This window comes from Cucurbita pepo, chromosome LG13, assembly GCF_002806865.2.
Source record: "Cucurbita pepo subsp. pepo cultivar mu-cu-16 chromosome LG13, ASM280686v2, whole genome shotgun sequence".
Lineage (NCBI taxonomy): Eukaryota > Viridiplantae > Streptophyta > Magnoliopsida > Cucurbitales > Cucurbitaceae > Cucurbita > Cucurbita pepo.
Genome location: NC_036650.1, coordinates 8,561,860 through 8,575,663, shown reverse-complemented (window position 1 = coordinate 8,575,663; position 13,804 = coordinate 8,561,860). Strand labels below are relative to the sequence as shown.

The 13,804-nt window shown below is 36.8% G+C and overlaps 3 protein-coding genes across 6 annotated transcripts; 2 read left to right on the top strand and 1 right to left on the bottom strand.

Annotated features, from left to right (window-relative positions):
• Window positions 1-1,396: 1,396 nt before the first annotated feature.
• Window positions 1,397-5,877, bottom strand: LOC111809262 (alpha-soluble NSF attachment protein 2-like). The gene is made up of 9 exons (XM_023695694.1): window positions 5,550-5,877; window positions 4,444-4,493; window positions 4,281-4,353; window positions 3,319-3,398; window positions 2,996-3,147; window positions 2,456-2,615; window positions 2,324-2,371; window positions 1,916-1,996; window positions 1,397-1,679 (listed from the first exon to the last, which is right to left on the bottom strand). The coding sequence occupies exons 1-9, from the start codon at window positions 5,692-5,694 to the stop codon at window positions 1,599-1,601; spliced, it is 870 nt and encodes a 289-aa protein (XP_023551462.1). The 5' UTR covers window positions 5,695-5,877; the 3' UTR covers window positions 1,397-1,598.
• A 246-nt stretch (window positions 5,878-6,123) lies between these two features.
• On the top strand, window positions 6,124-9,118 carry LOC111808113 (pentatricopeptide repeat-containing protein At3g16610-like). The gene is made up of 2 exons (XM_023693924.1): window positions 6,124-6,301; window positions 6,403-9,118. Exons 1-2 carry the CDS (start codon window positions 6,224-6,226, stop codon window positions 8,614-8,616), a joined length of 2,292 nt encoding a protein of 763 aa, XP_023549692.1. The 5' UTR covers window positions 6,124-6,223; the 3' UTR covers window positions 8,617-9,118.
• Window positions 9,119-12,713: 3,595 nt separating this feature from the next.
• LOC111809011 lies at window positions 12,714-13,778 on the top strand. 4 transcript variants are annotated; one of them, XM_023695311.1, is made up of 4 exons: window positions 12,714-12,897; window positions 13,032-13,145; window positions 13,233-13,400; window positions 13,661-13,778. In XM_023695311.1, the coding sequence occupies exons 1-4, from the start codon at window positions 12,820-12,822 to the stop codon at window positions 13,757-13,759; spliced, it is 459 nt and encodes a 152-aa protein (XP_023551079.1). In that variant the 5' UTR covers window positions 12,714-12,819; the 3' UTR covers window positions 13,760-13,778. The 4 variants fall into 4 exon arrangements, with proteins under 4 accessions (XP_023551079.1, XP_023551077.1, XP_023551078.1 ...); XM_023695309.1 differs by having other exon boundaries at window positions 13,230-13,400; XM_023695310.1 differs by having other exon boundaries at window positions 13,029-13,145.
• The last annotated feature ends 26 nt before the right edge of the window (window positions 13,779-13,804 follow it).

Here is a 13,804-nt window from a genome sequence, read left to right as displayed (position 1 = left end):
AAACTAAGAGTCAAAAGAGAGAAGGGCAATGGTCAAACCAGAAAGCGAGTTGCGATGGTGGGTGCCGGTAGAATTTGGCCTTCCCTCCGCAACGAACGACGTCGCTACAAGCTTACAAGCTAGGCATCCATTGACCCCACGGCCTTTCAAAGGGAGGCATCTGGAAGTTGCAGCCAGAGAACAAGTTGCCTTTTCCGGTTCTCTTTTTTTTTTTTTTTTTTTNATTATTGATATACCAAACGTAGGCTGTTGGCTTTGTTTCACACTTTACAATAAATGGTTTAAATTATGGGTTTGGTGACATGAAGATGAGTCATTTATAATATGTATTCTTCATAATTAGTGGCTGTATTCAAATGCTGATGCTTCTCTCCCAGTTATGTAGATATCTACATATGAATCAACTCTTGATGGATGAGGGTCTCCTTGGAAGAAAGGCAAGAACTTCCAACTTTTTGTTTTTGTTTTTGTTTTTGCACCGTGGAGCTGGAGAAGGGAAAATGTCTACTTTATGTAATACCCATCCTTCTTATTAGGATTAAAGGAGAAAATATAATCAAAAGAACTTTAGTAAGGGAGATTCCTCCCCACTTTAATTTTCAAAAGATTGAGATGAGAGATAAAAGAAAGAAAAAGGACATCTTCTCTCATACCTTTTATATTTCTATTTCCAACAGAACAATCGTAATACTACAAAAATTAAGAAAAAATTGGTAACTCAAGTGGTTATGGTTCTTTTTTCTGGTTCAATAATGGAATCCAAATTAAACTTCTGACAATAATTATTGATTTAAAAGACGACTTTCATAATAGATGCCAATTAAATCATGGTGCAGCTTTGGTTAGCTGGTTGGCTTCCTTGCCCCCACCACTTGTAAAGACAAATTGAATATCAATTTGGGAAGAGAGTAGGAATTTAAGTCATAGAAGGGATTCCATATCGATTGTGGAGTGGAACGTACCTTTATAAGGGTATGAAAATATTTTCATAACAGACGTGTTTTAAAATTCTGATGAAAAGTCAGGAAAAAAAAATCCAAAGGAAAATATTTGCTAATAGTGGGCTTGAATGGTTACAAATGGTTTCAGAACCGGGCAATGTGTCAATGAAGAGGTTAAGCTTTGAAGGAGGGTAGGGGTGGGACACCAAGTGGAATGCCAGCAAGGACGTTGGGCCAAAGGGGAGTGGATTGTGAGATCCTACATCAATTGGAGAAGGCAACGAAACATTTTCTATAAGGGTGTAAAAACATCTCACTAGGAACCGGTTTTAAACCTGGAAGAAAAAACTAAAAAAAAAAACCGGTCTAACCCCCATAAAAGTCAAAGTAAGAAGGGAAGGAGTAAAATTAACGCTAGGATTTGTCAATTATCTCAAATTGGTATTCAAGCAAAGTCAAAGGAAAGCATAGTTTCGAATAGAAAACTTCACAAACTCATGCACGCAAACTGAATCTCAGGCAAACTGAACCCGAAACAAGGTAATTTTTTAGAATCTCAGGCATTACAAATGTGGTGAAAATTTACATAAATCTCATCATATATAGTGCTGCAATCAACAAACCGTGACACAACAAAACAATTTATAATAGAGAAATTTAGGTAAGGTCATCCTCCTCCATCTCCTTGGCTTTCAGCTTTTCCTTCACTCTCAACAGCAGAGTTGTCTTCCATGGGTCCTGGTAAACCAAGCGTAATATCATAAAGGTATATAAGTAATAATAATTATCTTCATTCGATGCCTTTTCTACTACAAAAGTAAAGCCGTGAAGGCTTATGCTAAAAGTGCAGAAACCTTAGTCTATGCAACACTCAAGAAGTTTTCAGCATGAGGATCGCTCGGTATTATCAATTTCTATCAACCAAATTGGATACTTCAGAGTTTATAATGCAATGTAACGTCACAAATACTCACCAGTGGGGTCATGCTATCGAACTCCTTAACCACGTCAGTAAACTTCGTAACATCTTCTTCATCAATTGCACTAGCAATATCCTGACAGATAAAGCACTTTTTCAGCTCAAGAGAGAACAATGATTGAAAATCCAAAAAAAAAAAAAAAGGAAAAAAAAAAAAGNAAAGTGATAGCAAAATGCAAGGAAGTATCTAATTGAAATCGTAATAATCTGAAGACAGCCACACATAACATGCAAGAATGAAATAAAAATCCAAGTGGAAATGTCGAAGTAGCTGAACTTGCAATCAAACTAAATGAAAAGAGATGATAATTATCTGCCTCAATCATGAAATTTACGAAACAATGCATATTGACGAGAATGGAAGCAGTAAATAAAACGTCAATTGAAGATCTAAACAACTTACAGCTAAAAGTCTACATTCGCGTGTGCCAGAAAAAGTTGGATCTAAATCCTGTAAAACAACATGCAGAACACTTAAATGAGAGTTGCAATAAGGTACATATACACCATGAAGATTGAAGGCTGAGAATTGAACCTGATATTCCTCCAATGCTTTAGTGATGGCTACAATATCGCCTTTGCAGAGTTGACATAAGCCAGCATTCAGAAGATGTCCTTTCACTCCATATTTTAGCAAGTTACTTTTGAGTGAATGTCGAGCAATCTCTTCATATATTTTAATTGCCTTTTCGTATCTACAGAAAATTCACAGTTGATTACCAACTACCTCACGACTAAAAGATAGAAGCCACACCATGGACACAGGCTTCATGTGCACTATTGAAGCTTAGAATTCAAAAAATAAATTTCCTTAGTATATAAATCATTTCTGTTTACGTTACTGTTAGATATATTTCCCACTGAAATACAAATATTATTAAGAAAAACACTAAGGATATTGTGTAATAGTTTTTCCTTGTACATGAGTTTAACCACAAGGTATACATTAATAGCCACTTAAATTGCTGTCAAAAACATCAAAATATGATTGAGAACTTAACCAATCCATGACCACTCAGGAGTAATGATTAATAAATAGAAAGTGTACAAAAATAGTATAAGTAGAAATGCTTACTGTTCTAATTGAGCAGCAAACTGCGCCACTTTCTGCTTGCACTGGTTCGCAGATGTTGTTACTTCCTCGTTTTGGAAAAAGTCAGCAGCTTTCTCAAAGTAACCAATAGCAAGTTCAATGTTCTGGTCTGATTCATATAGTTCAGCAATTTCCTACATAACTAACGATAATTACAACCTGAACAATCCCTTACAGGCAAAGTAGAGACAGAAGCAAAAGAAAGGGGACCTAGAAAAAGAAAGCCAAAGGCACTATTGAGTAATTAGTTTCCTAAACGATTCTGCCAAGCTAAAGAGCTGAGTTTAAGTATCATAAGCATGCACCTTCAAATATCTTGCAGCCATACTGAGCCTTCCAATATCACAAAACAGATTTACTGCCTGCTCCATGCATGAAATGGCCTCTACAATACAACAAAAAAAATTAGCTTCAACAAATTTTTAGACTTCCAACATAATGGTGAATAACATGGTTATATTATAGCAGATGATATAAATTTTAAACAAGTTAAGCCAAAACAAAAATATATCTGGATTTACATTATTGACGAGAAAATATGAGAACCTGAGAGCTATTTCTTGAGTCCTGCTGAGTTGCCAACTTATATTAACAGAGAGAACTAATATCAGGTAAAGAAAATTAAAATAAAATAAGACAATTTTCAAAAGATCCACTCATGAGCAAGAATAATTGGACAGAGAAATAAAACTAAAAGAAAAGCCAATTCTAACAAACCGATTCTAACAAACCATCTAACATGTGGAGGTAGTGTTATGTTAGTTTTTTATTCTCTCCATTTGGTTTTCTATTCATGCTATAAAATATTGATTTTTCATATAAAGGAGGTCCAATTCCAACAGAACCTGAAATTGGTGTTAAAGAGCATCATGAGTCATCCCAATCTCTTTTATTTGAAAAATAAGCAAACAAGTTAATGAAGAAAGCAGGGAGCATTAGAAAAACATAGAAGGTAAAAGGCAAGTGGAGTTGGTCACATAGTTGAATAGTGTACGTGTCACAAAAAAACCAAGAGTTGGGAAAACTAATCAACCCTCTTCTATGAGTAATTGAGAAGTGATTTTCGTTATTAAGTATTTGAGAACAGAAAATATTGGAATGCCATAGATAAAGTTGTGAATGTGAATGTTCAGATGAAGATGGACTGTGTAAGATGAGGAATTCTACCAGTGTAATGTCATCTAGTAGAAATATAATGAATCAACAATGTAGGCTTAATAATCCCATGACATGCTACAATCAAGATATATTATAAATTTAGACTTACCCTTTATAGATGTCTTCTTATAGGCATTGGCAGCATCCGTATAAGCTTGAGCAGCTTCATGCTTACTTTCCACCTATAAAAAAAAAAAAAAATCATTTTTAGAAATACGATGGAGAAGGTAAGATATGAGGAATAGGCATTATCACACACTTGAAGCATTTACCTTCAAATAGCAACTTGCTAATTTTATGTATGTTGACCCAGCTTTATCCCCTAAAACACGGCATGCATAGAGATTAAAGCCACATAACAGGTATCATAGTGAGAAAAGGTAAGGTAATTGTGAATGAGAACAAAATCATTAGACTACAAAATTAGGAGACCATGACTGTTTTGAGACTCTTTCTAATGCACAGGGCAAAGGGATTAATGCCGCTAAAATAGAATTAGAAGGAATCAAAGAGAGAGGAATTCAAATATATACTAAAATGAGTAGTGTTGATCAACTAGTTCAAAAAATCTTTGATGGTTCAGCAGGCTTCTACGTAGGGAACCAAAGAAATTCATGCCTGGTTTTGACAGTATTGTATAAAAGCAAATCTGAAGAGATCCCAGGGATTACGAATATATATATCCTCTAATGGGTCGACAGGCAAATCCCTTAAAATATTAAGAAAAATCCAAAAACAGAATTCAGAATATCTAATTCGTCGATGTCAATATCTCATCATCCATATGGAGACTTTAACTAACATATGAAGAACAATTTCACTTCATTTAATTTTAACTATGTCCTTCGCTCACTGGATGGCTATACCATTAATGAACTTCTGCTTATAGTTTTCAGTTTTTGTAACTCATTCCCAAACAATCCTCTCCAAATTCGATATTGAGATAGCTAACACATCCAAATCTTTTTATCCAGTGTCCGTCCATCATTCCTAGACAACAGTTCATATTTTCTCACGGGAAACGCAGTTGCATCCATAAACTGACTATAAATAAATGCATTTATTGCCAAAAAAGTATCTTATTTATTCTTCAGATCATTAATCTTAACCCTCCAAGTTCAAAGCAGGTGCATACCTTGCAAGCAGAATCAACAAATAAATTCAAATTTCAGTATAAGAAATATTGTAGGTCAAATTCCAACAAAAGAATCAGTATGCAGCTCTTAAATTCCTTTTTGATTCAAGCAACAGACAATAAAGTTGAGTCCAAGTTGATGCGTTGGGGCATGAAAAATTGAATCAGTCGCATCGCACAAAGATCTAGAGGACTCCCAAAAAAAAAAAAAAAGTACTGGCAGAGAATGATTTGGCGAATTACATGATTTAGCAAGCTTGTAAGAGTTAGCAGCCTTATCGAAGAGATCAGCGGCATCTTCGTACTTGGAACCGAATAATCCCCAACCATTAAGCTTCTTCTCCGCTTTCTTCTCGAATTCCTCTCCCTTAGCAAGCTGATCGGCCATCTTTAAACAGAATCCTCGAGTTTGCTTCGAGCTTGAGGAATTAAACGAGGAGTATAAACAGGGAGAGAAATTAAGGGGAAACTAGTACGGTCAAACTATGGGCTTTGTTGGTCCAAGGAAGGTTAAAGACTTTCCTTTGAGAATAGCCTTTGTCCCGTCGACCTGCCTAAGCTTGTGCGCGCCGTCAGAAACCCGCGGGTTGAAATGCCGAAACTAGCGGCCACCTGGGTTTACGATTAGTCGGCCTCACAAAACGACATGTCGTAAATAAGCATTGGAATGATAAGGAAGCGGCGTCGTTTAAATGGATGGATTTTTTCTCCTTTTAACCTTTTATTAATTTTTAAAATAATACTTTTTTTTTATTAATGAAAAATCGTCACATTAAAATAATCTAAACATAATTTGAAATATTTGAGTGAAATTTCTGGATATATCCAAGTGATGAACTTGAAACCAGAACGAACCACTAATTCGAAGGCGGCAACGGGGCTGCTTGCACAAGCTAAAGCTCCACTAGAACACGATTATGAGTTTATCCATCAATTTTGTGGTCGCCCAACCCGTTCAATCCATTGTCTTTCCTTCACGAACGCCCAATGGCCAGGCTAGTCTCTCATTCCCTCAAGCAATTTCGCTTCTTCTTCTTTTTCTTCTTTTTCTTCCAGAATTGAGATTTATTTTGGTAATGGCTGAAAATCTTGGCAGATAAGGAATTCATCTTTAACAACAACGCATTCTGCTACCCAAAAAGCTATTACAACCCCCGGTATCAAAATTCCCAATTCGGTTTCAGTTGATAAAAGTAATTCCCGTCTTGAAATTCAGCCGCTTGTTGATCTTCTGCGTGGTTGTGTGGATGCAAGGTTTCTGAAACAAGCAAAGACTGTACATGGGTTTTTGTTAAAATCAAAATTTTCAAACCACGATTCTCTGGTTTTGCTTAATCATGTTGCTGACGCTTATTCGAAATGCTCCGATATCGATGCTGCCTGTCGCCTGTTTGATAAAATGTCCCAGAGAAACATATTTTCATGGACTGTCATAATTGCTGGATTGGCTAAGAATGGTTTGTTCCACGATGGGTTTGAGTTCTTCTGTGAAATGCAGAGTCAGGATATTTTCCCTGATCAGTTTGCTTATTCTGGTGTCTTACAGATATGCATTGGCCTGGAGTCCATTGAATTGGGCAAAATGGTTCATGCCCAGATTGTTATTAGAGGCTTTGCATCTCATACTTTCGTGTCTACTGCTCTTCTTAATATGTATGCAAAGTTACAAAAGATTGATGATTCATACGAGGTGTTTAACACCATGACTGAAGTCAATGTAGTCTCGTGGAATGCCATGATCTCAGGGTTCACATCAAATGGTCTTTACTCAGATGCTTTTGATCATTTTCTCAGAATGAAAGGAGAAGGAGTAACACCCGATGCTCAAACATTTATCAGCATTGCAAAAGCTATCGGTATGTTACGAGATGTGAACAAGGCGAAAGAAATTAGCCGTTATGCTTCTGAGTTGGGTATGGACTCTAATACTCTTGTGGGTACTGGCCTTATTGATATGCATTCTAAATGTGGATCTTTGCAAGAGGCAAGATCTATCTTTGACTCACATTTCACCAATTGTCGAGTTAATGGACCGTGGAATGCTATGATTTCGGGGTATTTACAGAGTGAGTTTAATGAAAAAGCCTTGGAATTGTTTGCCAAAATGTGTCTAAACAACGTACACTTGGACCGTTACACCTACTGTAGTGTATTTAATGCTATAGCTGCTTTGAAGTGTTTGTCGTTGGGAAAGAAGGTTCATGCCAGGGCTATAAAATCAGGATTGGAAGTGAATAATATAAGTATTTCCAATGCAGTGGCTAATGCTTATGCTAAATGTGGATCGCTGGAGGATTTAAGGAAGGTCTTTTACAGTATGGAAGAAAGAGATTTAGTATCTTGGACCACCCTAGTGACTGCTTACTCTCAATGTTCTGAATGGGACAAAGCAATAGAGATCTTCTCAAATATGAGAGAAGAAGGTTTTGCACCCAATCAATTTGCCTTTTCTAGCGTGCTTGTTTCATGTGCTAGCCTTTGCTTACTCGAGTACGGTCAGCAAGTCCATGGGGTCATTTGCAAGGTTGGCTTGGATATGGACAAATGCATACAAAGTGCTCTGATTGACATGTATGCCAAATGTGGCAGTCTGGCTGAGGCGAAGAAGGTTTTCGATAAAATCTCTGATGCTGATACAATTTCATGGACTGCTATAATAGCAGGTCATGCTCAACACGGTATGGTCGATGACGCCCTTCAACTCTTTAGGAGGATGGATCAGTTAGGTGTGGAGCCCAATGCTGTTACTTTTTTGTGTGTTCTATTTGCTTGTAGCCATGGAGGTCTGGTAGAGGAAGGCCTACAGTACTTCAAGCTAATGAAGGAAACCTATGGTTTGGTCCCAGGGATGGAGCATTATTCCTGTATTGTCGATCTCTTAAGTCGTGTGGGACGTCTAAATGATGCAATGGAATTTATAAGTAAGATGCCCATAGAGCCGAATGAAATGGTTTGGCAGACCTTGTTGGGGGCATGCAGGGTCCATGGTAATGTTGAATTGGGAGAGCTTGCTGCTCGGAAGATACGTTCTTTCAAAGCCGAAAACTCCGCCACCTATGTTCTTTTATCCAACACCTATATCGAATCAGGGAGTTACAAAGACGGACTTAGTTTGCGGAATGTGATGAAAGAGCAGGGCGTAAAAAAGGAACCAGGATGTAGTTGGATCGCTGTGAATGGTACTTTACATAAATTTTACGCAGGTGATCAACAACATCCAGAAAAAGATAAAATTTATGCAAAGCTAGAAGAGTTGAGGTTGAAGGTCAATTCTTCGGATGATGTACCAGATTTGAGTTACGAGCTGTAAGACGTGGACCTCGGTTAAGTCATACGGGTACGGATGGAAGCCCCGGTCCTCTCGACCAAATCTCTATGGAGAAAAATAAACGCATCAGCCAAAGATATCAAATTAAACAGTGAAGGCAAATGAGTGCTTAAGAACTAAATTTGGGGCTAAAGTATATGGGACTTACAGATATGATTGTCTGCATTATTCATCTCCTGCAGGTTCTGAAATATGTATGATGATGTACAGCATTAGGATTAGGGGAATGACGAAAAGCGCCACAGACCATGCTTGGTTCTATGAAGATCTTTTACTTTTTGACAATATGATTGCTTTATTGGGTGAAGGCTTCAGAAGTTTGACCTCTTCTATAGTAATACATTGTTATGGTGTTCTAATATGGAATCATAGAGCCTTTCTGCTTATGATCTTACTGGGGTCTACCGAACTCGTCGTACTCGAAAGTAGCAAAAATTATTATTACATTACATGAATAAGTTTGGGGAAAAATTTCTCCCTCTGATTTATTTTTGTTTTAACTCTCTAAATTTGTCTTTTATCCTTCCTTTTTTTCCTTGGAAACGTGGCCTAGTTGTTCTATTTATCATGCCAAGGATCTGTTTACTATTTCTCCCGTGAATTAGCTGAAATGAGTTCACTGTTCTATATTATTATGATTATTGCTTTTTCCTTTTTACCATAAGAAGAATTCGATTGTGTTTTAATTACTGTCCCAGAAGGTAAATTATGTTAGGAATCACGGATCTCCACAATGATATGATATTGTGCTTTGCTTTGAGTTTCTCCAAAAGACCTCATATCCGTGGATGGTATGATGTATTCCTTACTTATAAACCCACGATCATTCCCTAAATTAGCCAATGTGGGACTCCCTCCAAGAGGCTCGCATGCTCGCATATAAGTAAAAGAAAAAGAGTGCAAAAACAGGGTCTGTTCTTAGATAATGCATTTAGTGAGTTAATGTGTGCCTTAGAGAGGCTATCCAAAAAAACAAAGGCTGTTATATGAAATGTGTTGTGGGTATGGGTGTGTTAGCTTGTTGTGCCATTATATGTGGTCCTTTGCTGGATTTATATGCAGGTTCCTCAACATGTGAAGAAGAAGATGGGACAAGCGACTTCCAGTGCGCATGTATGTATGTATATATGTACTGAAAATGTATGCATCTCCAAGCCTACAAACCGCCCCCGTGACCTGAAATGTTGAAATCTTTCTGTCAACATCAGTGGAGGATAGCAACAATAAGGTACGTCTCCTAACTCAATGCTATGCATTTTGTTGCTACTTATACAGAGTTATTTGCTGCTTGGGCCACCCTAATTCCTGTTTCCATCTAAATAGATACATTTATTTATACATTTAGGAAGAAAAAGAAAGAAAAAAAAAAAGATGCTGGGTTTGAACATACAAGACAAAACTTATATAGCTGTCATATGTTCATGACGATAGCAGAGTAGCTGCTACAATTCTAAGACTGACGGCTCTTTGAGAGCGACCCTTTTCAAATCTCTCCTTTCCCACATTTTCTCCTGATATTTAATGACCCATCTGGGTTTAGAATAAGGTCATCAAGTGTTCATTATGTATACCATATGATGTTCTTAGCATGCTGTGTGACCCAACCAAACTGCTGCTTGTCTTTGTTGTTTATATTATCCTTGTAGAGATTCTTGCCAACCAAAGTGAACAAGAGAGGCACTTATCACTAACTTTATACTTTTATTAACTTTTGTTTCCATTGTACATTTGCATGTGAATGTACTTTCCCGAAGAGCAACTCACGTGAGCTTTTGTAGCAAGTCACAAGAATCCTATAACTTTGTTCCACAAAAACGGATAACTTTATAATTTTATATACACTCACACACATAGAAATTTGAAAATTTGAATATTTGAAAATAGAATCGGATGTGGTTAAGTTATATATCATCAACATCGAGGAGTTTATTCAGTGCGTTCGTAGTATTCAGACAAAATTACATGTTAACTTTAATGTATCTTTCAGTGAGATCCTACATTGATTGGAGAAGAGAACGAAACATTTCTTATAAAGGGTGTGGAAACCTCTCTCGAGCAGACATGTTTTAAAACCGTGAGGTTGATGGTGATACGTAACGGAACAAAACGGATGATATTTGTTAACGGTGGGCTTAAGCTGTTACAGTTCCACTCTCAATTACATCACCCACCGTCAAGTACAATGTGTTTCATTCCACGAGGGTCTCTCCCACTTTATTGCAACGGAGGAACATAGAAGGTGGGGTGGAAGAAAAGGTAAATCTAAATAATTTAATGCTAATTAAGCACGTATTTTGATAATGAAAACTGATTAGAATGTGAGATTAACATCGAAAGTTGAGTTGTAAAGTTGTAAAGTGTTGTATTGTTGACCTTTTCTTTGAAAGCTTTTTAAGGTTTATGTCAAGATTAGAATTAAAGGGTATCTTTTGTTTGTTTCAATCTTATATTGTGACAAATTTAGTGTCATTTTACAGTATGAACATCCTTGAATCCAGCCACCCAGTAAAGCAAAGCAGATGATGATCAAAAGGGGAGTGTCTGGGGGCGTGCATTATTGAGGGGGGCGGGGGCGGGGGCGGGGGGGATCGTGTCTGGGTCGACGACTGTAGAACAAAGCAGGCATGTGAAAAATCAAATCAAAGGAAAAACAAAAGAGCAGTTTTAAAAATTATAATTCCAAGCTGGGTTTGTTTTGTTGTTGAAGAAACAGTCATGATAATAGGCGTTAGTGTTATTATCGAAACAAGTGCAGACAAAGAGCTTATCTGTGTTCATTTTGTTGCCTTCCTCTTTTTCCATAATTCATCATATATATATCGATAAGTATCCCGTCACGCTCAATCCAATCAATATCGTGGTTAAAATTGATTGAGAGAGCCTGATATGAACATCGAAACCCTCGTTTTTACGTCGTTAAATGATATATTATTTTACTTTATAGATCGAGTTGGATTGTACCACAAATTTTGTAGAAGTACAAGAGGTTGGTGTGTCGTGTGTATTGTTTTGTTGTAATGATTAAAGGGCACACATGTGAATAGAGAATAGATACCTCAAGTGTATTTATAACAACAGCCTAAGCCCACACTCCAGATATTGTCTTCTTTGAACTTTCCCTTTCGAGCTTCCGAGTTTTTAAAATGCATTTACTATGGTTGTAAGAGCCCTTAGAGTTTTTAAAATGCATTTACTATGGTTGTAAGAGCTAAAACGCATCTACCAAGGGGTTGTAATAGCCTGAGTCTACCCTTGGTAGATATTGTCCTCTTTGGGCTTCCCTCCCTTTCGACTTTCCCTTATGGGCTTCCCTCGAGAACTTTCCCTCTCGAGCGTCTACCCTTAGTAGATATTGTCCTCTTTTGGCTTTCCCTTATGGGTTTCTCTCAAGAACTTTCCCTTTCGAGCTCCCCTCAAAGTTTTTAAAACGCGTTTGCTAGGGTTGTAATAGCTAAAACGCGTATACTAGGGTTGTAATAGCCTCGGTCTACCCTTAGTTTGGGCTTTCCCTTTTGGGCTTCCTTTAAGGTTTTAAAACGTGTCTATTAGGGAGAGGTGCTTCATTCTCTGGGATCTCGTAGTATTGTTTCCTTTTCTTCTTCAATTACGTTCTTTCTAAGTTCCTAAACGCAGATTACTTAACTTCGAAACGAACGTATGGATGAGGAGATTAATGATATGAATTAGGAAGAAGATTGAAGAAGAAGGGTATGATGATCGTAAGAAGTATGAAGGTAAAGGAAGAAACGCAGAAGGGAGGGGCACGTGTAGAGAGAGGAAGAAGAAATATGAAGAGAATTCAAAATGAAAACTCCCCCGTGAGGAGTGTTTGGAGGCATTCAAAACCCACAACTAAACATCCTTTTGGTTGCTTCTTTCGATGCCCATTTTTTTCACTCCCATCACGAGCCCCTTTTCATTTCTGCCCCCACATCTTTTATATACTCATTTTTAACATTATTGCTCGAATAATAGGAAGCTTATACGTATAATTCAAATCATGTCTTTTATATATATATATATATATATATATATATATATATATATATATATATATATATATGGTTGTAGAGGAAGCTACCCAACACAAGTTGGTATAGATTTGAGGCCTCACCATGCCCTTATAAAAACACACACAAGAAAAAGAAACATATAACACACAAACAAAAAAGCTACAATCCATCCATGGTTTCTAGAGAGCACAACAACGCATCTCTTCATCACAACCTCCAATTACTTCGCTCTATTACCAATTCTCATGCTGTAATTTCCCTCTCTTTTCTCTTCATTTTGTTCTTCGCGTTCTTCGCGTTCTTCGCGTTCTTTGTGTTCTTCGTGTTTTTCGAATCGATTCTCAATTCATTCGTGAAAAGTTATGATTTTTATGTGTGTAGCAGCTCAACAAGGCCTCGATTATAGTGGATGCATCAAAATACATCGAGGAGCTTAAACAAAAAGTAGAAAGATTGAATCAAGATATCTCAACGGTTCAAACTTCAATCCATCCCATGGTATTTTCTTCAATCAACAACAACTTTTTCCTTTGAATTATTCAAGAACAACCAAAAAAAAACATACCCATTTGTTCATTATAGCAGGTGACAGTGGAAAGCCTAGCAAAGGGATTTTCCATTAATGTATTTTCAGAAAAGAGCTGCCAAGGCCTGCTCGTGTCGATATTAGAAGCCTTTGAAGAGCTGGGGCTGAATGTTCTTGAAGCTAGGGTTTCTTGTACAGATAGTTTCCAATTACAAGCTATTGCAGAAGTAAGATACTCCAAGCTTCCATCTTTCTATAATTATGCATATAAATCATCATCATTATAAAAACATATATTTATTATTATTATTCCATGGTCAAGAAAGTCAAATCAATCATTCATTCATTTTAACAAGAATATTTACCTAAAGTAATGGAATTTTCCATCTAATCATACGTTTTCACACCGCCATATTTATTTTTTTATTTTCTTTTCACTCAATTATNTTTAATGTGTGGATTAAAATGGGTGTTTGTAATTTTATAGATTGAGGAACAAGGAGAAGAAGCCATTGATGCTCAAGCTGTGAAAGAAGCAGTAGTTCAAGCTATAAAGATCTGGAGCCAAAGCGGTGAACAAGATTAAAAAAAAAAAAAAAAAAAAAAAAAAAAAANCTCCAATTTGTTCCAA

What these genes read in the sequence shown, in the direction of transcription:
- LOC111808113 (XM_023693924.1), top strand. Translation starts at nt 6,224, where the DNA reads ATGAGTTTATCCATCAATTTTGTGGTCGCCCAACCCGTTCAATCCATT. An exon ending in CACGAACGCCCAATGGCCAG is followed by an intron (nt 6,302 to 6,402) that starts GCTAGTCTCTCA and finishes AAATCTTGGCAG; the next exon opens with ATAAGGAATTCATCTTTAAC.
- LOC111809262 (XM_023695694.1), bottom strand. Translation starts at nt 5,694, where the DNA reads ATGGCCGATCAGCTTGCTAAGGGAGAGGAATTCGAGAAGAAAGCGGAG. An exon ending in TGGCTGCAAGATATTTGAAG is followed by an intron (nt 3,148 to 3,318) that starts GTGCATGCTTAT and finishes TTAGTTATGTAG; the next exon opens with GAAATTGCTGAACTATATGA. An exon ending in GCGAATGTAGACTTTTAGCT is followed by an intron (nt 1,997 to 2,323) that starts GTAAGTTGTTTA and finishes TTTATCTGTCAG; the next exon opens with GATATTGCTAGTGCAATTGA.
- LOC111809011 (XM_023695308.1), top strand. Translation starts at nt 12,820, where the DNA reads ATGGTTTCTAGAGAGCACAACAACGCATCTCTTCATCACAACCTCCAA. An exon ending in CTATTACCAATTCTCATGCT is followed by an intron (nt 12,898 to 13,028) that starts GTAATTTCCCTC and finishes TTATGTGTGTAG; the next exon opens with CAGCTCAACAAGGCCTCGAT. An exon ending in AATTACAAGCTATTGCAGAA is followed by an intron (nt 13,401 to 13,660) that starts GTAAGATACTCC and finishes GTAATTTTATAG; the next exon opens with ATTGAGGAACAAGGAGAAGA.